The sequence below is a fragment of the Rhinolophus ferrumequinum genome, chromosome 18 (assembly GCF_004115265.2).
Source record: "Rhinolophus ferrumequinum isolate MPI-CBG mRhiFer1 chromosome 18, mRhiFer1_v1.p, whole genome shotgun sequence".
In the NCBI taxonomy this organism is placed as follows: Eukaryota; Metazoa; Chordata; class Mammalia; order Chiroptera; family Rhinolophidae; genus Rhinolophus; species Rhinolophus ferrumequinum.
Genome location: NC_046301.1, coordinates 3,340,261 through 3,366,060, shown reverse-complemented (window position 1 = coordinate 3,366,060; position 25,800 = coordinate 3,340,261). Strand labels below are relative to the sequence as shown.

At 47.4% G+C, this 25,800-nt stretch overlaps 1 protein-coding gene across 5 annotated transcripts in view; it reads left to right on the top strand.

The window, feature by feature from the left end:
- Positions 1-14,618, top strand: part of PDE5A (phosphodiesterase 5A) — a 112,778-nt gene extending 98,160 nt beyond the window's left edge. For all 5 annotated transcript variants that reach the window (XM_033133494.1, XM_033133499.1, XM_033133495.1 and 2 more), the window contains 5 exons: positions 1,145-1,222; positions 3,235-3,298; positions 7,129-7,203; positions 8,545-8,628; positions 10,466-14,618. In XM_033133494.1, the coding sequence (XP_032989385.1) occupies positions 1,145-1,222; positions 3,235-3,298; positions 7,129-7,203; positions 8,545-8,628; positions 10,466-10,603 (439 nt within the window). In that variant the 3' untranslated portion in view covers positions 10,604-14,618. The remainder of the gene's footprint in view (positions 1-1,144; positions 1,223-3,234; positions 3,299-7,128; positions 7,204-8,544; positions 8,629-10,465) is intronic.
- The last annotated feature ends 11,182 nt before the right edge of the window (positions 14,619-25,800 follow it).

Here is a 25,800-nt window from a genome sequence, read left to right as displayed (position 1 = left end):
ATTTGATTTTGGCCAAAGAGTGCTAATGTAGAACTTTAAAATTACTCCCTCAAAAATTAAAATTAAAGTAAAAATTAAAATTACTCACTCAAAAACTCAAGTGGGCACTGGAGTGAGACCTGCATCGTGTGGGCAGCCTGTGGGGTGTGGGAGTGAGGGCAGCGGGTGGTCACTTTCCCTGGGATTCCCCCTCCATAAGGGGTTCACGTCTGTGCTTTCGCCACTCTGTGAGAAGGGAAAAGGAGTGGAGTGAACACGTGGGCACACACATCACATACACTCTGTCGTACATCTGAGGGCAACTGCACCCGACGGGTCTGCTTCTTCGGATTTTGGAGCACTTTAAAGTCAGTCAGGCTCATAAAGAATTGAGTCAACTTCACCTGCTTCAAAATGGTTGGCGAATAAAGATTATAGATTACTGAGAGTTTGACAAATACCGGTAACCACAAAGCCTTCCCACCCTTTCCAGACCACAAGGCTCTCTCTTCTAAACCCTTGTGAAACCTGCATTTCCTTTGTGGTTCTTAAGCGCAGACAGTCAATTTTATGATATGACTTTTCCTGTTTATCTGGTGTCTGTGGCTAGATGTTAAACACTATGAAAAGACTGATGTCTTATGACTTCCCGAGACGCTGGCAACGCTGGGCGCATACAGGACGTAGTCACCACATGTGTCAATGGCTGCTCGTTCCATCGTTCTCGGTCTTTCTTTGACAGCTTTATACCGACAGAGTAATTATCATCAACTTTTTTTTTTACGCTACATCATAATATATGCGTTATACAAAATTAAACGAAAACCATATAGATCTTATGCCATTTAAAATTCCTTAAATTATTCTTGACATCACGTTTTTCACTTCATATTGTTTCATTTTCTTAAAATCATGTTCAAGAATTGAAATCACCATTATTTGTGATCTGTACTAGGTGAGGTGTGATATTTCATGCAAAGAAAATGGTACAGAGGGAAAAAATGAGGTAGTAAAGATTTTTAAATGATGATTTTTTTGTTGGGTTCTAAGATGGGTAAAAACCATTAGAGATGTATTTCCCCCAAATTGACTCCATGATTCTTTGTAGACTAAGAAGAGCCGGGGGACTCCTCATAACTTCCAAATGTTTTCCTTTATTTTCAAGGAGGCGGGGAGAATTTTTTGAACTTATAAGAAAAAAACAATTCAACTTAGAAGACCCTCACCAAAAGGAGTTGTTTTTGTAAGTAAGCTTACCATCCTTAATGCTGAAGTTTTGCTTCCCAGTTAATTTTACCACTCTCAGATTTTCTTGCAATCATCAGTTACAATGTGATGAGCTTAGAGGCTGTCAGAATTCTCCATTGTTATACAAAGTGTCGAATATGGGTATTTAGCAGAAAAGAAATGAATTTGAAAATTGAGTAAATCTCTCCTTTGTTCTAGAAGGAGCTTTAGAATGTTGTACAGCATCAGTACACTGCTCGCGGGTTCATTGTTCATATTCCCAGTTCTTTGGGATGAAAGAGCTGAAAATAGCGTCCTAGAGACTCAGGGTGCAAGAAGGTGGCTGTGAAGTGTTTCTTTCCCTTGCACGATGGCCGAGGAGCACTGCCAGGGCTGGAGCCCTTTCAGGTTCTTCTTTTTCCTCCCCATGCCCTGCCCTGGCCCCTCCAGCCAGCCGGGAGTGCCATCCCTTCGCTATCACCATGACTACCTTGCTGGGCAAGAATGTGTCCATAAGAAAGAACAAAGGGTCAATTGTAAAGACGTAGCGATACTAAGGAGAGTGCTGTTAGATTCTGAAGTCAGCACTTCTTTAAGTAGATTATTATTTAGCGTTCAAAGATGCATCGATAAGGAAACAATACACCAACGCCCAGCTGTCTGTCCTATAGTCAGGCTTCACTTAATAGCCTCGACATGTTTTTCTGAACAGCACCTTAGAAAAGTGTAGATATGCTGTGATTAGTGCACGGCTCTTAATAACAAAAAGGAAATCCAAGCAATTCCAAGTGTGTACCTCAGTTTCCTCTGTCCGCCCTCCTCCCTGTGGCTGCAGGAAGCAGTTCTCGGGGGTCTGTGCTCAACGTCACCTCTTGAACCCTTTGCTGTGCTGACTGGGTTAAGGTCGTATAGGTACAACGTTCGCTGGGGGAGGCGTGTTATTGAAACCCTTCATGCAAAGCTCTAAACCAGGGGTGTCCAAACTGCGGCCCGCTGGCCAACTGTGGCCCACAATCCATTTTTAATTGGCCAGCAGCAAATTCCAAAAATATATTTAGTTTACTTAAATAAACCAGGTGAGGCAATACGTAATTCACCTCGAGTGTGTGGCCCGGCTGTTTGTGTATTTTACTGCATACGGCCCTTGGTGAAAAACGTTGAAAAAAGTTTGGACACCCCTGGTCTAAACAGTGGTTAGAACTGTCCACTGCACTCACTTCTCTCAAGAGAGTCGGTGTCAGGGACGGAATAGTGGCAGGAAACCAATTTCTTTGTGACCTGTGTACATTTAGGTTGGGTTTTCCAAGAGGGACAAGTGATTGTCCTTTATCTTAAGTGTCTGTATCACAGCGATGGCCTTTTGCCTGTTTCTTCAAATTAAAAGGATTAAATGGCACATAGTTGGATCGGACATGGGAAACACCGCACAGAAGACAACACCGTTTTCACGCAGTAGTCACAGTACTGAGTTCTGGGGGCCAGCCCGGTTCCTCTGCTCTAACAAGAGAAGGACCGAGAGCACCGTCCCCCCATTTCTTTCCCTAGGTTTCTCCGGCAGACACTGCTTTTCACACGGAAGTCACTGCATGTGGGAGCGAGCTAGGCCACCCACTGTAATTCCTGCTCTCAGGACGTACAGTAGGATATCCGATGTTCTCTTTGAATGGTTATTATTAGTAAGCGATGCGTTTTCATCATGCTGCCCCTGAGAGTGGAATACCAGCATGGAAAAAAAAATAGTAATAGCAGGCAAGTTTTGCCCAAACTTTAATAATGTCTCCTGTGCCATCTGGGTCTAAATGAGGCAGTTGGAGGGCAAATTCCAATCGTTCTCTGGGTAAACCATGATCCTCTGACATCACAGTATCATCCCCGTTTCAATGTAAAGTCTGTTTCTTTAGTCTTTATAAAGTGCCCTCCTGTAGTTCAGAGGGTTTAATTTAGCTTTTTTACTAGTAGCTATGTACTGAGGTTCTATGTTCGCATCAAAGTAAATAGGACTTACCGGGCACCTTTCTCCCGTAACAGAGCGATGCTGATGACGGCGTGTGATCTCTCTGCGATTACAAAACCCTGGCCCATTCAACAACGGGTATGTCGCTTAGTGACATAGAAGTCACTATTAAAAAGTCAAAATAAGACAATCTTTTATTCTTAAAGGGAGCTTCGGAAGTATTTGTAGAACTTTTTGTTTAATTTTTAAGTATTAAAAGAACATAATTGGACATAAACAAGATTTCCTTTTTAGAAGATTCATTAGCACCTAATAATGTTTGTAAGATGTATTAAGAGAATATCTATCTTAACACAGCAAAACCCTAGCTGTTGGTAAGTTTCAATCGCAGAACTACTCTGCCTCACATAGAGATGTTTTTAGCAAATCCTTTTAATAATGGAAGAGGGAAGGATTTGCATTTTCGTTTATCCTTTCTTTATTCTGACTCAGATGCTGAAAAGGTAGAGTAACGAGTTTGGGGCCCGGACAGACAAAGCAATACCAGAAAGCCTCTATAATTAAAACAGTTTGGCATGGGTGACAGACCCGTGGAACTCTACAGAATTGCACAGAACATTGAGAATTGCATAGAACATTTAGTATGTAATGAAGATAGCATTTAAACTAACTGAGGTAAAATAGGCTTTTTACTAAATAATAGTAGGACGATTTTTCCATCTCCATAGCCAGATGGCAAAAGACAAAATCGTATCTACTCTGCACACTTAAATTCTAAATGGTGCATAGGGCCCGGTGCAGAATTGAACCACACAAGAACTAAATAAAAACATTTGTGGATTCTTATGTAACCTAGGAATGAGAAAACTTTCCTAACTGGGGCTAAACATGCAAAAGCAATAAAGGAAAAGATTGATAAGTCTGAATACATAAAAATGAAAGAAATAAAAATTTTACATGGCAAATGACGCTATAAGCAAAGTAAAAGACAATGAGAAACTGGTAAAAATATTTGCAACTTCTACCTGATAGATAGTTAATACCCTAATATTAAAGAGCTTATAAAAAATATAGAAGGAAAAGGCCAACAACCCTACGGGAAAAGGGGCCAAAGATTTGAACAAAAAGTTGATAGAAAAAGAAATGAATGGCTCTTACTCAGTTGAAGAAATTCTCAGAACCTCAATCATAAGAAAAAATGCAAATTAAAACTACACTGACACACACACAAACTTGTATAGAATCTCATAATAGATTTATTCCAGATAGTCAGAAAGTAGAAACAACCCCAGCATCTGTCAACAGGAGGATGGACAAACATACTGTAGGATATTCTCCCTACTATGGAGTACCGCTCCGTGATAGAGAGAAGTAATCATTGACACCTGCAGCAGGTGGATCCCTCTCATAAACACGACACTGAGCCAAAGAAGCCGGACACAAAAGAATACATTTTGTGACTTCATTTACATGAATTTCTAGAATAGGCAAAACTCATCTATGGTGAAAGAAATTGAAAGAATGGTTGTGAGGAGAAGGAGGAAAAAAGGGGCAGGGATGGACTAGGAAGGTGCACCAGGGCCCCCGCGGGTGGGAGGAACATTGTGTATCTCAGATGGATGTGTGTTACATGGTTTTATGCGTTTGGCAACACACTGAACAGCATACTTACGTTCCATGCAGTTCACAGTATGTAAATTCTACTTCACTTAAAAAAAAAAAAAGATACCATTTCTCAATCGTCCAGTTGTCAAAAGTCCAAAGGTTTTACCACATACTCCACTGTATGGAAAAGCAAGGAATGCAAAATACTGTAACCCTTTGGAAGGATATACATACGCACATCCACTTACTGTTACTTCTAAGAATCTTATCCCAAAGATATACTGGCGAGAATATAACAAGATATTTACACAAGGCTATTCATTTTAGTGCTGTGATAGGAGAGGCTGGAAATAACCCAAATATCCATCAGCAGGGTACTGACTGAGGGAGTTGTAGTCCATTTACACAATGAGTTCTGTGAAATGTGAGAAGAAATGAGGGTTATCTACATATGACTGTGGAGTGATTGCAAGGGGGTATTTTTAAGTAGAAAAGGAAACAAACCAGAAGGGTGAACCACAAAAAAAAGTTACTGATTTCCTTATAGTTGGAGCAGGGAGCAGGACTGAGAGAACAGACAGAAGCTAGAACTCCTTAAGTGTACTTATTCTGTAGTACAGAGCTGAGACTGCATTATCTTCATTCAAAGTCTTGTTTACAATTGCCAAAACTTCATGTGTTACTTATTTCAGAGAGCAGAGCTTGTAGCAACTGAACTTTTTGGAACCATGTAAATAGTTTCATAATGATAAAATCAACTTGAATTTTAAATGTCATCGAAGTTTGATAGTAAAATGAAACAAACCTGATTTTGTTTGCAAAACCACACTGAGAAGGACTATTTCATCCCAAGTGACATTAAAACAAATAATTTGGCCATGCGTTTCCAGTAAGATGTACCATAAAAAGAACTACCAGAAAAACCCCTACAGCTGTTTTCAGTAAACATTTCCCTAGTGGAAATGTTGTTTAGATAGATATTCAGTCACTATTGTAGGCGATGTGGGATAAAACCAAGTGAGGAATTAGACTGGTGGTGTTGAGAACTAGGCTTTTTAGGTTCAGAGGAAAGATGCAGATCTGAGGGGGAAGAGCTTTTGCAGAAATCCTGCAGCCCTGAATAGGAGTCAGAAACAGTAAGAACTTCTGTTGTGTCCTGGCTCCGTCCCCTAAAAGGGCTTAATGACCCACGTGGTGAATGAACACACCTGGTGCCCAGATGGAGGTTTCTAAACACCTCACTTTAAAGGATCGCAGACCCCACAAAGAAATGGCCGGATTGCGGTTCTGAAGCAGGAAACATGCCAGGTGAGCCCATGTTTCCAGCCCTCGTAGCTGGAAGCAGGGAGGTGATCAGAGACTGAGGGTCGTGAGCACAGAACAGAGAGGCCACTAAATAAACTCCTACTGGCCAGGATGGAACAGTTTGAGCATCAGGAGGGCCTGAAGTCCATTAAATGTGTTTAAGTTCAAGAGTTCAGAGTAACAATAAAAATAATAAAACAAAACCTTCCCTGGTCATTTTTGGTGGACAACCAAGTTATTTTTTAAAATGGTAATTAAAGAAAGTCAAGCATTTCACCTGCTTTTCTGTAAATATGGTTGTACTTTAGGGTACCTAAATAATTGATGTGGGGAACTTTCTCTATTGTATTTCAACAAATAAAGGAAAAAGGAGTGGTAGCTTGAATATCACCATTTTGCAGCCCCTAAGTAACTGGGTAGACGAGGACCGTGAATGGCTGCTGACGTCACAGAAAGAAGCAGCCAGGCATCGTACAGCCCTTGATACAAGTACACAGCACGGCCTGACGTCCTCATGGCAAAACAAACAAACAAACAAACAAAAACAGGGACAAAATTCCAACCTCAACCTAATCCAGCCTCTAGAGCTCATTACCGGTGCCTGGAAACCCAGGGCACAGAGAACATCACAGGAATGGGAGCGGCAACATCCAGACAGTGGAGAGCTGCAGGATCAACAGCAACCACCAATTGAGAAAGACTACTTTTAAAAAGAGAGGAGGATCCTGCAGATTGAAAAACTTAAAATGTGTATCTGTGGATTGCAGTGTATGCACCTGTTTGGCACTGCTCTTCGCAGCACATGGCGTGACACGGGACTCACTAGTTTGTTCCCACTAAGAGCTCAAGTTGAAATAACATGTTACTTTTTTCTGTGTCCTTACAGACTCTAGCCTTTGTGGTTCGCATTTAAAGCAAATGAAATACAGTCTCTACTCCTTATTACTACTTTATTCTAATTTTACTGATGGGATTGAAAGCTACAGATTTCACATTGCATTATCTCCATTCAAAGTCTTGTTTACAACTGCCAAAACTCCCTGTGTTATTTATTTCAGATAGCAGAGCTCGTAGCGACTGAATTTTTTGACCAAGGAGACAAAGAGAGAAAAGAACTCAACATAGAGCCTACTGTAAGTATGACACCTTGTTGGTAGGAATTATTCAAGTACTTTTCTATTGTAAACTTTCTATGCTTCAATGAGATCTTTACTTAGGGATGCAATTTCTCATTTTAATTTTTAAAACATTTTTCTCATTAGAAGTATACATGTTTATTACAGAAAACAAAAGCAAATAAAAAAGACGCCTTGAGTCATATTATACCTACTTTTCTATCACTTGCTTTTTCCATTTAAATATCATGAGCCACTTTTCATTCTAACAGAAGCTCTTTCGTGCATTATTTATAATGAGTATAGAAAAGTAGATGTAACTATAACGTGCCCACGTCCTTTGGTGTAATGTTTGCAGTGTTCACTCTTACAGATGACACTGCGACAAACATCTGTGTTAAATGTGTGCCCGTTTTCACTATCTTGTTAGGATATGTTCCCTGAACAGCTGTGTTGAAGGGCCCACAGCTTTCAAAGGTTTCTTTTTTACATAGAGGATGGATCTGTCAAATAGAAGAAAAAGATTGTCCTCAAGCCATTGCTCTCTTTTGGAATGAGTGTTTCCTGACAATGCAGCAGTCATGTTTTCCGACGCAGATGAACACGTCGTGGTTAAGAGAGGCCCCTCCTGTGTGCGGCCCCCCCACACTGCTCTGTGTCCTCCACTGCACACATCCTGTGTGTCACTCGTCTCTCAGTCACTCCAGCTTCTGTCCTGTAAGATGGGCTTGCTCAGAAGCTGCGTGGCATGGTGGCCACGGCAAAGGAGTTTGCGTCACTTTAAATAAGCACCGAGGCAGACTCGCTGCCTCCCGGCGTGCTGGGCTCGTCTCGTCCGGTGCTCCAGGCACGAGCTGTCGGGCTGAGCGGCAGCAGCATTTGCACAGTCCGCCCTCAGACGCTCTCTGTGTGAACTGAACTGGGATGAGCTGTGGCCTCAGCGCCTCCTCTCAACACGGGGGGTGTTTGCTTCCACATCAGCAGGCGACTCAAAGCCTGTGTGTTCTCCAAACACACATCACTGGTTGGTTCTGTATCACCAGCGAACTTGAGGCCGTAGGTCGACTCTGGGTCCGTGTCAGGTCTAGGTCGGCCCAGGATCAGTGGTCACTTCTAGGTCAGCAGTCGGCTAGGTCAGTGGTCGGTTCCGGGGAAGGTGTGGGGACGGTCACAGCCGGGATGGAGGGCAGAGGATCAGGACGTCCCTGAGCCTGGGGAGTGCGGGGGGCCGACAAAGGTACGGAGGCAGGTGGGCCGGTGTCAGGCCGTGGTCAGCTGCCCCGGCGACTCGTCTTCATGGAGCCGATGTGCTGTATTCTTCCAGCAAATGCATCTGTGTCTCTGTTTCTGTGTTTTCAGGATCTCATGAACAGGGAGAAGAAAAACAAAATCCCAAGTATGCAAGTCGGTTTCATAGATGCCATCTGCTTGCAGCTGTATGAGGTATTTGTGTGAAAACTACCGACTTGTCACACTTAGTGTCTTGCACTAAAACCCAGAGTGAGCTGAAGTGACTCAAGCTGGGCTTATATTTATCGTGTCTTTCGCCACCAGTGAACATGCTGTGTGCACTGAACAAGGAACACATGTTTACAATTTGTCAAAAACTTCAATTCATCAGTGTATAACCACCTACTGTGTGCTCAGCTCTGGCAAACTGCCATAGGGCATACTGTGTGCACACCATGTTAACACTAAAAAGTGGCAGTTTGGGCCTAAAGAAAGAAAAGTAATTACCCACCTCGTTTGTATGCAGTAGCTTTAATGTTAAGAACACTTTTTTATGAGGCTGGAAGAATACTGCAAGTTTCCATTTCCATACACCTGCCGGTTGGGATTTTTATTTCTTAGGTAAAGAATTCTCCCTAAAACATCCAGTTTACTAGTTTATATGTTTATGGCCCAAGTTCAGCATCTACTTTCTGAACTTGGGCCATAAACATATAAACTAGTTTTAAAAGCTTAAAGAGGACACTGTCTTAAGTTTCATCCTGGAAAAGAGCATTTGCCGTGAACTTACCACAAGGTCAAGGCCATTCCAGGGGAAACCCGGGAATCTTATAACCCAGACGTTTCCCACATCCAGGAACTGAGTGGGAAGCTCGTCTTCCAAGGGATGGAATCGCTGCCCCAGGCGGGCAGGCCATCGGGAGCCCAGTTATCTCCTGAGTCCAGGGTTCTAGGCCTCAAAGGGATTTAATAAAGAAGCTGCGGCCGCTGAGGGAAAGAGGAAAGGACCGGAGACGCAGAGGAAGGGGCGAGGGGCTGCCTTGTGCCCGTGCGTCTCCGTCTCCACTGTGCGGCTTGTTTGCTGCTTTGCAGAAGTGGCCTCAACAGTTCCCACTACCCCTGAATTTCTGTTCTTTCCATGGCAGACACTTTCCTACGTGACGGGACTAGGAGTTCCTCAGCTGAAGACACTAATGTCTCTCTTGGTTTTCTCTCGTTTCTGGAAATAGAGTCAAAATAACAGATCACCCATGACAGAGGTTATCTTTCTGCATTTCATTTGTGTGCAAGGATCCATCTCATTGAATCTGCTCTTAAATTCTATGCATATTGATAGGTATTTTTTAGTAGTATTTATTACAGAAGTAATAATGTTCTCATTATACAAAAAGATAAAATCACTTATCATTCCACTATCCGGGGAGCCACTGTTCACATATCAGTGTGAACACTCTGCCATTTTCAGTTAACAAAAATCGCTCGTTACAATTCATAATATATCATAATGTACAGCTTTCTATGTCACGTGTTTTTCTCTGACATCGTTAAACTCTGCAAGATAGCAACACAAGTTCCATAACCTCGTTGGATATTTAAGTCAGTATTTCTCTAGTATAAGAAATCTGCAGTGAACATTCTTTTATCAAACTACTTGTAGTACTGTAGTTGCTAAATAATAATTCCATACAGAAGTATGAGCTAATGCTTATTATATTCTTGGATAAACATTGATGTAAGCACATTGTGTAAAACTTTTTGTAGAAAAGCACAAAACAAATCTGCTCCCACTAGTCCCGGTCAGGGAGGGCCTCTGCCCTGCGGCCCCACACGCCACCTGCAGGGCTCGGTGACGTTGGCTGAAGGGTGTGTGCTCCGGTCTGTATCCCTAAGAGGAAGGTCTCCTAAGTCCTAAGTAATCTCCGTGTGTGCTCACGTGGCGTGAAGCCCCAGTGTGGCCTGTAGGGACATGTGTGGCCCTGGGGTGCCAGCCTGGGGACGACTGCTCCCTCCCAACCTGCCTTCTCATGGAGCACTTCTTTTCTTTCCCTAGGCCCTGACCCACGTGTCGGAGGACTGTTTCCCTTTGCTGGACGGCTGCAGGAAGAACAGGCAGAAATGGCAAGCGCTGGCCGAGCAGCAGGAGAAGATGCTGGTGAATGGGGCCAGCGGCCAGGCCAAGCGCAGCTGAGGTCCACCCGTGCGAGCGTGGCTTCCAGACGCATGTCTGCGTCCGCCCGGGGTGCTGGGCACTGTCCAGGTGTGGTGTGTGCTTCCACTGCTGTATTTTTATTTTTGCACAACTTTGAGAGCACAGCACGCAGTGTCTTTAGGGGACCCTTCCGTAGTTCTGTGTATTTGTTTTATGCCACTGAGCTGTGCTGACCGACACGTGGACGCCTCGGCCACCTGTGCACTGAAGGTGCGGGCTGCATCCTCGCCCGAGGGGTGGGGGTTTTGCTTGGAGAGTTTAAATGATTGGCTTTGTGTTTTTGGAATTACCAGTCTTTCATGAATGTTCGGAATCTTTTCTTTCTCGAAAATAGGCTAGGAGCAAATTGAATATGATCTGTGGCATTTAAAACCTTCGGAGGGTAGAGAAAAATTATGGGCTGAGTAGATTTTAAGGAGGAAGAGGGACATTTATCAACGATGTATCACCTTAACAAAAAAGTTTAAACTCTGAAACAAATGGAAGGTACTGCAGGGCCGTCTTGTAAAGCAAAGGTGTCATTGAATTATCACTGATTTTACTGAGAGACCAGTGGGACCCAGAAATGGAATGTGTGTCAGTTCCATTGGAAGACACTTCCGAGAGGCGGGCAGTTTCGAATATTGATTCCTTTTCTTATGTGACTTCCTCATTGTTCACCTTACAAACCATCGTTCATAAGTGGACAGTTTAAGTCTCAGCAGGAAATCAAGAAAGCAGTGATCATTGGAGCACAGACCTGAAGTGAGCTATGACAGTAGGTGAGAGGATACAAAACGAATCCTTTTTTCTTTCTTTCTTTCTTTCTTTCTTTTTTTTTTTTTTTGTCAAATGAAGGGCAGAGACAAGCTTTAATTACATAAACAGCAAAAGGCTTGGCATTGGGGTCAAGATTAAAGATTAAAACGAGGGAGCATCCGGTAAGAAACGTGAAGCCGCACTGAGTTTGTGACTGACAGGCTGCCCTGTTGGTCTATAGGACCAGTCACCCCAGAGGCACAGCGCTTGGGGCACGTCCCCTGACCTGGCCCTTGCTTGCAGGTGGTGGCATTTACTTCTCACAGCTGTCGGTAGTTTAAAAAACGTTAACATGTGCTTAGAATTGGAGCCCCTTTCACTGGTATTCCCGACAAGTGTGCTCCTAACACGTATTTACTGAGCAGTGGAGAAGTTGAGTCAGGCCACTGCTGCAGGACAGGGATATCTGCCCCTGACACCTGGGAGTGTGAGTAGGAAGAGAGCCGTTGGATGGATTAACTCCCTTCCCCACCCACCAGAAGTTTCTGAGCTTGGATGGAAAAATCTCGGGGTTATGGGAATGCAGCCTTCTCAGAGACTTTTCACTAAAACATGTTTTCCATTCGTATCATTTTTCTCTCAACTGCCTAAAATTCGACACGTTTGTTAAGTTTTTAAAATGGAGTGTGTATATGTATCTTGACATGATGTAGCTTTATTCTTACTAGTCAGGTAAAAAGGGAGTGGGTGGGCCAAACGAATTGTATGGCCGTTATTTTGTAGTGGTAAAAGCTAGTCTAGAAAGTTATCGACCGTTTAACGCTATATGTATTATTGTCAGAATATTTGTATTTTCAGGATGTTATTCTATTTTTACTTTATGTCATACAGATGAGATCTGTAAGGTCCCTCTTGGTGGCACTGGAGTGTAAATTACAGACTGTCACTGAAATAATGTGCCCACATACTGGTATACACAGAGTTCCTTAGTGCAGAAAACTGTTTGAAGAATAATCGTCTTTACTCACCTATCTTTTTACCGTTCACATTTGACTTAGCAGTTATGCTAAAATCTGTCGTCACACACTTTAGTAGTTTGTTTAGAGCCCTCTGATATATGTCCCTGAGATTTTGAAAAACATACTAGACTAAATGATGATATAGGTATGTGTGTCATTTTAACAAGCAAAACGACATATTTAGATTAGAAATTGTTTGGTTTACCTTTAGATCATGATTGATTTTACTTTACTAGTTTAGAAATTAAAAGAAGTTGGGCAATGCCATGCCTATTTTATTGTTGGGTGTTTTAGTTCATACAGAAGTACTTCTTTAGGGCTGGTTAGTTGGTTCAAATAATTTTTAGGAAACTCATTCCATACATGGTTTAATACTTGGTACATGGGCACAAATCAGAGTCTTCATTCTTATGTGAATATTTCCTTTCCGGTATCTTCTTAAATTGGAAAAAGCTGTCCTTACAGCCCTACCCACGTGACCCTGTGTTTATATCGCCCGTAACTAGCAAGAAGTCGCCCGTGCACCTGATTAGGTTGTTTCTGTTATAGCTGAGTGGCATCACTCCATCTCAATTCAGTTTTCAGCCCGAAGGGCCCCACTATGTTACTAAGTTGTTGAAAAGAGGTCCGTGAACTTGCCTGGCCTTGGATATCAGGACTGGCTTTGGCCCATCACACCTTTGTGAACTCGGTAGGTCACTGAATGTCTGTGCGTCTGGACACACTGTGCCATTAAGGGGGTGTGCCTAGGTGGAAGCCTCTGCCGCATGTCACGGAGGAGTCACAGAAGACAGCCCCTGTGCTGGCCCTGCTGGGCCCTGGAAACCACTGTCACACTGGGACATGGGGCGACAGAGTGTGGTGATCTAATCCCACATGTTACTTCTTAGGTTGAGTTTCCAACACTGAAAAACAAAAGAACACCTTTATCCGGCTTCTCACGTACACGGCTGGTGAGTGTGCGGTTGAGAGCTCCGTGGTACGGACCCTGGATGGCAATGTCACCACGGAGCTCTTACTGGTTACGAAGACCCGTTTCCTCCACCAGCAGAGCAGGTCTGGAGACAGGACGTGTGTGAATGTGGGAGGAGCCTGGTCACAGATACATTCTCGCCTAGCAGTGAAGCGCCTTTATTTCCAGCCTGGAGCACAAATGTTAGCACTTCAGTTTGGTTTTCCATTTCACTGTTTGTCACCAGATTGTAGTCCTAGAACTTCCCAGGCCATCACAAGCAGTAGTGCTGTGTTTTGTGTTTACAAGGGCGACTCACAGTCAGAGGGGGCCATGTGTACTGCCATCCTCTCCAGGGCACAACTGTAGTTACAACAAGGCGCTAGAATTGAATTGCTTGGTATCAGACATGCATGGACCTGCTCGAGTCCCTACCACATGCCAGGCACTGTCCCAGCCATGGGACAGCGCAGTGACCTCACGCTGGCAGGCTCCGCAGTCTGCCGATGTAACGTGAGCACCTAGGCTACGACGGCACTTCTGTTTTCCTCTGTATCATGCATGATACAGCTTCCCAAGGACCATCTTTACCTGGAACTTACTAAGAATCTGTTAGTAGCCGTGCAAAGATGACTCACTCAGCTGCTGAGGGTGTGCAGCTCGCTCATCCACAGAGCAACTGCTGCACGGAGTCACGCGTCCCACTCTGTACGTTGTTTCTCCCTACGCTAGCCAGGTCGAGATCGCTCAGCATTCTCAGTCTTTTAAACTGCCGTTCCGGACCCTTCTGCTCCATCACAGGGAGCGAGGAAGAAAGGAGTAAGGCTCGCTCTGCCCGTCCATAGACTTCTCAAAAGCCTGTGTAAACATGTCTGAATGAATGTGACTGAAAGTGATGTAAATAGTTGAAAATATAAATTTCTATTACAGTTTAAGAAAACCTTATGAATCACTGGCCACTGTTAATACCTATTTGTATTCTTAGACCTTTTCAATATATTTGAACAAATATATAGTTTCTGGCACTATTTTTGTACTAGGATAAAGGAGTTACTATGTACATTATGTTTAGCTTTTCAGTCATTTTAAATAATGGTGACTGTTGATTTCTGTCTCTCCTGTCCCCCCCATGAGAAGCGTGTCAGGGACAATCACGTAAGGAGTGCTTACGTGGGTGATCACCATGAAGCCGAGACGGTCGGTGGTTGTCCATTGTGCAAACTCCTCACTTGTCAGTTGTTTCCCCATTTTGCCATGCTTTGTAAAAATAAAAAGAATGAACGAGTAGGTGTGAGTAGGATGTGCTTATTAGGGGCTTTGGGTATCACGGCGGGGGATGCCTAGGGGACGTGGATTTTAGGCAGGACAATGGGCCTGAAAGATTGAGGGGCTTTCATCACGCTCACCTGCGGTCCTTTCGCCGAGGAAAATGCGGTTTTGCAGAATCCTCTCAGCAGCCTAGACTGCCTCAAGAAGCCTTTTTATTACTATCCTTCGCTACCAACTGGAGGGCACCCCTTCCACACGTCACTCCCAGACCCTGCAAGTCTGTGCAGGGCGATTATCCCCAGCCGGGGTTGCCTGAGGAACCAACACTGAGGGTGAGCTACGGGGCAGATGGCAGGGACTGGTCCGAGCCCAGGTCTGCCCACTTGCAAAGCGCATGTTTACTCCACTCAGTTCTCTCTTCATTTTCACTGAGAAAGGTCTCAAAGCCACTCTTAGTGGGTCAGACAGGCTCGCTAGAAGCTTCAGAGACGAGGTTTACCTCGCACAGCTGGCTCACAGCTCACACTCTCTGGTTCAGCTGCCATGGCTGCCGCCCCCAGGCCCCAGACACCTGAGCTGCAGAGCTGCTGGCCCAGAGCCTGCAGGTGTAGCTCAGCGCGGGCTGTCTCGGTCACTGTCCAGTTCTAGACAAGCCCAATAAAGAGGCTGCGCTAATTCGCAAAGCGGAAGGCAAAACGACAGCTCACCTAAAACAGGATTTTAGATGTTCTGACCACCAGAGGGCGCCAGAACTCATCCTCTCTTACTTGGGACAAAAGAACAAACTGCCTTTGAAAACATGTTTACTAGCTAAAGAAAAACAAAGGGGGGGAAAAATCAATGGAGAAGTACGACTTACTTCCCGTTATCCAGGGATCATTTCTTCATGATTTCCTCCAAACAAACAGTGATCACCCCACGTGTCTCCCACTGTTACTCAATATTCCGACCAGAGACCTCGTTCCACCGGGAGGACAGAGAAGCCCTTGTCAGCCCTTCTGAACCCACATTCTTGCTGTCAGCTGTGCTGCCTCCTCAGCAAACAGGTGCCTAGGTTTGATATTGCAAATATCAGGGTACGGTTTTCTGTTTTCAAGGCATATAACATTAAATTAACAAACACTCGGAACTCTAACTTGAAGCTATATTCAGCCTTGAAAGGAAAAAAAAAAACCTATACGTTTCCAATTCACAAACCATTTGTTCAAAATCGAAATCCACAAGAGTTATGAATGGAAGCAAAATAATAATAATTTGAATTAAATCTGACAAATTAAATGGCATGCCTGATTTCCTTTTCCGGTTTGCCTCATTTTAAGTGTGTGTGAGTGTGTGTGTGTGAGTGTGTGTGAGTGTGTGTGTCAGTGTGAGTGTGTGAGTGTAAAATAAACAGCAACTAAGCTGACTCAACCAGCTGACAGCATTCTCCATGGCACATTTTGCGGTTCCTCGTTCTAACCTACGGGAGAAGACTACATGGCTAAAGGGGGAAAGCAATGGACATGGGCTGTCACAACAGCTTTCAACTTTACTATCTCCTCTGTCAACCACCCTCAGAGCCACAGGTCACTTCCTATCACTTCTCCTCACCCAGCGGCAGTGTTTTTAGCCTTTATCCACCACCTATCCAGCACATTCCTGCAGGAAACAAGCTTCTGCCTTTACCACTCAGCTCTGCAGGTCAAGAATTCTGGGGTCTCACTCATCTGCCTGGACCAAAGAGGAAAGGCAGAGTCAGTGGGCGGTGACCTCGGCCACAGCCACGCTGTCCAGAGCAGCCCACAGAAGCGGGTGCTGCGGGCGCTCTCCTGAGTCTGTCAGCAGAAGGACACTTCCTGGGAAATGACGGCAGGGCTGTGTCCCCTAGTTATTCCTTCTCTTTCTCAAAACCTCTGTTGCCTTTTCTTTTCTGGCTCTACCCCCTCGGCCTTCCAACATACATGATTCTCCCCTGCCCTAGAAATACCTGCCTGAATCACACAGCCCCCCCAATCTGCCAGCATCTAGCATTTGTTTTCGTACCCTGAAGGTGTTCAGTAGATACTGACCGAAAGAATAGATTTCCATCCTTTCCCACTTGACATAAAATTGGATTTTTTATAAAGAAAGGAGGTCATCTCAGTGAAGGACAATAGAAAAATCAACACAGCATTTTTAGAAATTCTCAGTTGGAGAAGAGCTGAAATTTAAGATGTAATGACAAACTGAATAAAACAATTTTTTACACAAAAATGCTCGTTTTCCATAGTGAAAAACAAGTCAGTTACCAGGCTTTTGTTGCTAAATTGATAACCACTGGTGGAGTTACTGAGTGGGCAGAACCTAAGGAAAATGCATCAAGGCTGGAGGCCAGGGGTCGTACGGAACAAACGATTTACATTTAAAACCAAGTAAACGAAAGCCAGCATCTGGGGCAGCGCTGCCCGCCAGCTGGGGTACGGCTGGTCCCACCTCAGCTTTGCCTTCCTTGCTGCTGTAGTTTGGGGTCACCTCCAGGTGAGAATGGGACTGTTCCGACTTGGAGGGAAAGAGAGCTGAGCCCAGGCCCCGGAACAGGCCCTGTCACAGTCCTGGCCTGAGCCCTGACCTCACCTGTGGGCCGTGTCCCGGGCACAGTGGGCAGGTGACAGCACGCCTAGAGGCCTTTCCCACAGAATTCCCAGAGGACAATCCTGTTCCAGAAAGACCTCAGCAGACTGGGGGGAGGAGACCATGTCCATGAGCAGTGACTGCTGGCAGCTCAGGAACTCATTTCCTCCTCAAGATATTCACTCACAGATCGTTTGCTTCCCCCTTTCAGACAGGAAACAAGGTGAGAAGGTTAGCTTATGCCCTCAGAGCCACAGCTGGCAAGCGGCACCGCTCGCTGGCTTCCAAGTCCCCGGGCCCAGTGGGCCGGCCACGTCCCTGAGAGGTTACTTCAGGGCTCCGGGGGAGGTGACAGCCGATGCCCGCACATCAGCCAGCTCACAGGACAGACACCTGCAGGCAGGCACGCACCTGACTGCTGCCCCGAGACGCCTGTGCCCCCAGGAAGGGCCGGAGAGCAGAGCTGAGTCTGCCCGTGGATGGGCCCCGTTCGCGCCGCCCACCCACTCCTCTTTCTCCGTCCAAACCTCCCTCCTCCACGTGACTCCCACATATCCCTGGGAAACAGATCCGTCATCGTTTTGTTATCGCTGCATGAGATAAATGGGTGCTCAGGCGACACTGTGTGTGCTGCCATCTGCTTATCCAGCAAAACCCTCCAGCCTCTTGTCTCTGCCTCGAACAAACCTGATATAACAGTCCTTGGCCACCAGCAATACTCCAGCCAGTTAATCATTCACGTGGGACAGCCTCAGGCAGGAGGTCTGTCCCCATTGCCCAGCTGGCCACACTACCTCTCACAGAAACAGACGCGCCGCTCCTGGGCATGGCCAGCCATCACACTGCACTGGGGTCAGTCACCCCCACACAACTATGTGGCATCAGCATTTCCCGGCTACACTGAAGTTTTCCCTTATACCAGCTCTTAGCCAGGGCAGCTGATGAGTGAATCCAGTCGTGCAGGGCAGGACTCCTGGGCTCACCAACCCCGGTGCCCAGCGGAGCCAGCGGTTTGGAATCGGACAGGAAGAGAGCGTCCCACGCAGCTGAGAGGCGGGACACGGCCCCTCACTGTGGGGCCTGACGCGACCACGGCCATGAGCCCATAGACCTACGTCAGGGATTTCTCCCCAGGAAATAAAGCTGTGCACACGCTGCGGCCTGGACGTTAGCCTCTAGGCGACAGTATCCAGGCTACAGCGCACACTTACTAATCCAGGTGACCAAATGCACTGATAACCATCACATGCTGCTCTGCTCTCAACAGGCAGAACCTCTGGCCTGAGAAGTAAAGAGCGAAAATTGAAGAGGCTCTGTTGCGTCACTTCCTGCCCCTCCAGCTGTGGCCTCTGTGGGTTAGAAACCCACAGAGGCCAAGACGCAAGGCCAGCGGTCAGCATCTTGGCAGGTGTCAGCAAGTGCATACGGGAGGAGGGCTGCTCTCCCACAGCGTGAGCAGGAGGGACATGTGTGCTGCCCGGGTGACACTGCAGCACCTCTTAGTATTTCTCTGCCGAATCACGAGAGAAAAGGGCCAGTGCAGCAGCCACAGTGTGAGAAGGGCACAGTAGCCAGGGTCCCTGGCTCCTCAGGGGAAGCTCCCAAGGACAAGGCGAATCCAGAGTGGGCAACAGAAGGGAGAGACCCAAAGCATCAGTTGTCATCTCAAGGACAGCTGCCACCACAAGGCTTAACAGTCCACCCAGTAACCTTTCACTTTTGCCCAGAAAAAGAGACCAGCCAGCTTCCTGGATGAGCTGTTCCCACATGTTCAGCCAGCGGTCTAGGCAGTACAGAGGTGGGTTTCAGCGGACGGCGCCGGGGTTCTGTCAGGATCCACCCCCAGCCTCCAGTCCCCTCCCCACCCCCCCCCACACACACACACACACGTGTGGCCCCGAGATGCACAGTCAGGAGTGTTGACTGTACAGACTCGGCTCCCAGGTGGGTCCCTCCCCAGAAACTGTCCGGGACCTAAGGGAGCTGCCTGGTCCAGGTTACGCCCTCTCTGCAGGGGCAGCCTACACCCTGTCACTGGTCAATAGGGCACAAGGACCCAGCCCTTGTCTAGGTGAGGGACGACTCTGCAGGCTGTCCCAGTGCCAGACGTCGTCCCTGCCCGCTCCCGGGCCAGGGCCACCTTCCCGCCCTCCCAGGTGCCTCCAAGCGCACTCCGCGGCTGCGATCCTGTCTGCGTTCTCACCTAGGAGAGGCTCTGAGGCCCTGACCTGGTGAGTCCTTGTTCCTTGTATGTGAAAAGCACTCTTGTGTGTCAGTGCTCATGTTAGTAACAAGTACAGAGTAAGCCTGCCCATGTTTCTGGAATCCCGTTTTATTCTCTGCAAGATGTTGGTTAGAAATGTGGACTTCACAGCAGGGTTTGTTCCCACTGACCTGCTCGCCTGCAGCTATGGGCCAGACGCTCCTGGTGTTTTCCGTGGATCCTTCTTGAACCAGCTGGCCCCTCCCTGTGGTCATTTAGTGGAGACGACTGTCATTTACGCAGCAGCAGGCGCGGACGTGCAAGACCTCTTTAGACAGTGTATTTTAGGACAGCAGCATGGTGTGAAATGCGATTCGATTTATGTGTCTGCCTTTGTATAACATGACATGGATTGTTTTCCATAGTAAGGTTTTGGCATTTAGGGTTTCAGAGGTCATATACCATGAGCTAAGACAACTTTTTGGATTACAATTAATCCGAATAAATCCAAATCCCAATTGTGTTATTCCAAGCAGGAACTGTTCTATAAAATCCTCCTTTCTGTGGCCAGCGTTACACTTTAGTTTATTAAGCCACGTATATCGCAGGCTGTGTGTATGGAGCAGGTCACACAGATGACCCAGGCTGACACAGCGGACGAAGGTGACAACCGGAGATTTATCAGGGCGATACGATGCAGGTGGACTCCAGAGGGAAACGTGCTCATTTGGACCTGGTTACACACATGGGCCAAAGGTGGCTTAGTTGATCTGAGAGAATTATCTTTGACCATTGGCACCAATAGCTGTATATGACATACACTAAACAGATAACAAATATTTATTGACTAAATTATCCCTTTAATGCACCAGCTAAAAAAAAAAAAAAACCCTCTGAAAATAAGTTTCAAAAACCCCTCTCCGTGCCTGCAACGCTGTGCACATCTGTAGTCTTTGACAGAATCCTGTTAACAACAACCCTAGGCAGCTGAATGATTATAAAAACACCCTCTACAAAGAAGCTGACGGTTCACTAGCGTGGAGGTCCTTAGTTTTCCTCTAACAAGACCATCTCACCATCTTCCCTCTGCAGGTCAGTCTCCACTTACAGTGACAACAACGAATCAGAAACTTGCAGGAGCAGTTTCAGAGGGGCTCACAAAGGCGGCTCCCTAGAGGTGGGGACACAAGCAGGACAGAGGAGCCGGTGAGGTGACACGTGTATGGGACCTTTCTAACAGGAGAGGAAAGTGCACGATAAGGCCTGGTGAGGCTGACCTGGCATTCCCTTTGTAACTGTACACAGTTCCATTTCATAGCCTTCAGTATAACCAGCTCTCAAAACTGATTAAATACGTTAGCATTTGAAGATTATCTTCAGTCTCCTTCATATACAACCCCAATAAACGAAGGGATAGATTGGTGGGTGGGTGGATAGATAACTGTAATTGAAATTGAACGTTCCGACTCATAGAACAATATACAGACCTCACTTCACAGTGGGCTGTTAGAACACACAGCCTATATTCCAACCTAGTTATAAAAGGTGACGGCAGCGAGAGGATTGTTCTGAGGACGACTTCAACGGAAGGAGAGCGAGATGTGCTAAGGGGGGCAGGACGGGGGCTGCTTGCAGCACACCCCAAGACATGCACGGAACTCAGGCATACAAATCTGATATTTTGTAGATCATGTGTTTTTTTTGCATTAATAAAATCTATTTCAACAAGAATTTCATTAAAATGTCGTTTACCTTGATTGCTGAGTTTTTTGCCCCCCCCCCCGCCCCAATTCTGTACTTAGGGTTTGTGCTGCACTAGCTCCCCTGGTCCAGTCTTGGCTGAGGGGCACAGGTAGTGATGTGACCGTCACCTGTGCCTAGAAAAGGAGCCTGTGTCAGCGGGTGGCTAGGCCGGCCTGCACTCCCCTCTAATGGAGGGTCAAAAGTCCACAATGCCAAGGACCGGAGGACAGCCAGTGGGAGGAGCCCGGGGCCACCTACAGGGCACCCTGCACCCGCGGGTGGACTGAGAGGGTGGGCGGGTGTGGGGGCACTAGCAGCAAGCAGCCCTGGGACAGGGTGCCCATGGCAGAAGCCCGGGGTGCCGGGGGGAGGGGGGTGGGGGGTGGCAGGGAGGGGGAGACCAAAGGCCAGGGCCATCAGAGGGCGCCCTCTGCACTCCAGCCTCCCCTGCACCCTGGAGGGGCTCAGCGAGAAGGTTACAGCATCCTCCTCCCTGAAGACTGCTGGTGTGGCTGCGTGGACACCCGGCTGGAGGGCGTGGGGGCGAGAGGAAAGTATTCTCTGCTGGATTAGACGAAACACTTCTAAATGCTGAATTAAAGCTATGACTTAGAGATTAAAGTGACGGAGGACTCAAGGCTATGTTTGCCGAGCGTTCGCACTCTAATCTATGGAGGGGGCTCCAGAGACTCATTAGGAAAGATTGCAATGCCAGCGGTGCCCCCTGGAGCTGTGCAACCGGGAGGCCCTGAGAGAACATTTTATTACTTGAATGGTTGGAAAATCAAGGGACTGCCTCGGTTTTCAGACAGACAGGCACAGGAAAAAAGCTTCTCCCAAAGAACCATAAAGAGAAAAATGAATTTGTATTTCAGTTAAAATGAACACCATAACTGTGCTTGTTCAACTGATGGTCACAGAAGGATGGATGGTGAGATGAATGGATAAGCAAATAGATAATAAAAGGCCAATTAAGTTATTAAAGAGAGTGAGTCTATTGGAATTAATCTTGAGTCCCTAACAGATAGATGATTTAAGAAGCAAATTCCTATTGACAAGAATAACATTCCTTGGGGTTAAACTTCAATGTCTGGTTCATTAATGTTTAGGGATTTTATCTGTATTTCAAAGGTCCCTCTTCCTTACAGATGAGCCCTGATGCCCTTGGGAGATACCACACCGCTGGCCCCCACTGTCCTGTTTGCTAAGCTATTCTCTGACAGCCACCTAGGGCGTTCCCACACATCTGTGGTTCTCTTTTCTCCGATTTTACTTCCACCATCTTGTTTTCAGGCCTTCATTTTCAGAGGGGGTACATGTAAGGGATCTTAAGGAGTGAAAATGGAGTTGATTTTTTGATGAAATGGAAAGTCAAGGGTAAGGGAGAGGAGAGACCTTAGAACGAGTCCTAGGAGGGCAGCATTACTCACTGACACAAAAAATGCAAGAGGAGAGAAGGAGGCAGGATGGAAAGTTTGGCTCCTCGCCAGTTGTGTGGAGTCTGAGGTGCCGGCGGAGCCGCTTGTGGGGATCCTGCTGAGGAATAGGGACCTGGCAGCAGAATGATCCGGGCTGTACCTTAAAATGTGAGGGGCACGCAGGAGGAAACTGAAGACATGAGGAGGGAAAAGACTGCCCAGGGAGGTGGTGTGGAATTAAGACATCATAAGATGTGACTTCAGAGTACAAGGTGCCAGCTGAGGCAGGGCCTGCACGGAGCTCTCAGAGACATAAGAGGGATAGCAAGGAAGAGTCAAGAAAAGAAGAGGAGAAACTTCAAAGAGAGAGGAGTCAGTGGTCTGAAACGTGGTGATGACATAAGGGCCTGGATGTGTGCACAGGATTTGTGGACCAAAAATCCATCGATGACCTTAGTAAGTCGTTTTGATGGAGTGGTGCATCCAAAAGCTGTGTTGAGAAGAAAAGAACATGGAGACGATGGCCTGACTATAAACGGAAGCAGAAAGGCTGAACAGGTTCGAGAAACATCCATAGAATCCAGGGAGAGTTATTTTCTTAAAATGGGAGCGACCTGAACATGTCTCTATGAAGGAGAAAAGATCCCGCCTCACCCAAATACGTAATTCAAAGGGAAAGAGAGAGGGAACTGTGAAGAGCCAGGGAAAAAATCCTTGCACGTCCCATACTATCGAAACTTCAAGCCTTGCTTTCTCTTGCCTAACAGTGTGTGTGTTTTTTCTAGCTCTAATTTAGCATGGTGCCTGGGGACCCTAATATATGCTGAATGACAAACATTCACAGGACTAAGGGAGGAATAACTGAAGGAAACACTGATGATGAGGGAACAGTGCCGGCTGGCTGATTTTCCCTGCGCAGAGCTGTGCAGGCCGCCTGCTGAAGGCGAAGAAAGAGGCTGCAGGACAGTGACCAGGCTGTCCCTGTCCTGCGTGAGGCAGGTGTCAGTCCTGCCAGGCAGGGCAGATGACTTGGCTGAGCCTGGAAACCACGCATGTGTAACAGCACCTGGGTCAGAACAGGGAAAAGTGTGAGGGAGCTGTTATTGGCAACAGGTTATTGACTGGATAAAGGATGGAAACAAAGCAGTAGGAGGCTCCGACTTGGGAGAAAAGAGAGGCTAGAGCTGACCGAAGTTCTCCCCCCGCCAGGAGCGGACGTTGTGGGAGAAAGTACAGGAGCAGAGACGATGGAAAGTCACAGTCAGAGAGGCCTGTTCAGTGTCACAGGTGTCTCATGCCAGCTTAGCTCCCTGGATGGAAGTGAATAAAGCATAGAGACGAGGAGGTGAAGAAACGGAGGATCAGAGGGACAGGGGCTTATCCCCGTGGACGCTGAGTCACCCAGGACGGTGATGAGCAGGTACCACGGTTTTCAGTGATAGATGGCAGACGACAAAGCGAGATGGGGACAGATGGTAGACAATGACAGATGGGGGAGGTGGTAGATGACATGAGGAAGTGGCTGGAAGGTGATACCCACGTGGAAATGGGCTCAAAAGTAAAGCCTTTCTTATGGGGAATAAAAGGCGGAAGTGTGACCGGGACGTGGGCTGTGGCAGCGGGGAGCTGAGGTCATGTGCGCCCCCCTTCCTTAGTGGGGGGTGAGGGCACAGCAGGCAGGCCACCCCCCCAAACTGCGTGAGGGGTCCGACAGATTACACAGCGGAGGCGGAAGATGAGGGGGTCAGAAGTCCTTCATGCAGGACCGCTTGAGGCCACACGACCAGCTAGGACAGGCTGTCCAGTCAGTGACTAAGGAGAACCCGCCAGCCCCGCTCCCACTACTGGGTGGACGCCCCTCCACGCGCTGCTCTAACCGCCTTCTTCCAAGAAAACCCACCAGCCTTCTCAGTACAGAGTGTAAGGCAGGATGGAAAGGTCTCCTGTTTCTAAAACGGAGTGGCTGGAGGTTAAACCAGCGCGAAGTCAAGTCTGTGGGAAGCGAGAGCCGGCTCACCCCGCTCACCCCGCTCACGCAGGGCGTGGACGGCGCCTTCAGACTTTGCTGAGCCCCTTCTGTCCGTCCAGCACACCCTGGATTTGGCCCTGACGCAGGACTGTTTTTCTCCGACATGGAAAAGTCTACCAACTTGGGATTGAAAAGCAGGAGTCAGAAATCCGGAGGGGACTAGAAAAGGCCTGACAGCGCCGTTTCCCAGAAAGGACATTACTCCGGCTGTGCTCTAGAAAGCCCGTGGCTCCTACCACGCAGGGGGTCCAGGGCTTTCTGTGATCGCAGGCAGCTGTGGCTTTGAGCCGAGCCGGCACGTGGCGCTGCCCTTGCCCACGCCCTCTGGACGGTGATGCCACTGCTGTCACCCGTTATGTTATGGTGACTCGGCGGGTTTCGGCTCCCACGAGCCAGCGATGCTGCGACCTTTGGAAGGTCACTCTGGGGCCGACTCAGCTGATGCTCTCCTGAGAGTTCAGGGCGGGCCTCTGAGAGCAGCCGGCGACCTGGGGGACCCGAAGCTCAGGGAGCTCAGGGAGCTCAGGAAGCACGCGGGTTCAGGAGCCGGGCTGCAGGCCGTGCTGGGACCAGCACGCTCCGGGCTCCGGCCCGGCTGCTGGGCCGCTCTGCCCTGGAGGAACACCGGGCGCACGAGGGCCTCCTGGTCCGCTCTGCTCCCCCCGTGCACACCACGGGGGCTGGTGTGGGCGGTGCTTCCTTCGCTTACCTGATGAAATAAAAAGGGGGGCAACTCCGCTGAAAGAATGTGCCCGATGAGTGCAGTCGGGTTGTAAGAGCCCGACCCTACTCCCACAGGCCCTGTTCAGACCTGTGATACGTCCTTCCGGGACCCTGAATGGAAGCAGCAGCCTGGCTACTGCCCCTTAGCTAACACGGTCTTCGGTCACCTTCACGCACAATACGCGTCTCTTTAGTAATTGTTATGCTCAGGCTGGCCAATGATCACAGCTCCACACTTGATGCTAAGTTAACGTGTTTCCTCCACCAGCTCAGGCCTGCTTGGGGCTGGAAGTCTGCAGTGGGGGGAGGGTGGCGGCCTCCCCCTCACCTTTCCAGGCACCCTCCATGCCTGCACCCCGCACACATACTGAGTTTTGGCTTCTGATTGCACCAGGTTTGCGGATGAGAGGAAGTGAGAATAGAATAAAGGAAGCATAGCTAACATCTGGTTTTTGTTTTCTTTGTACATGGCAGATGTTTAAAGCTAATTCTC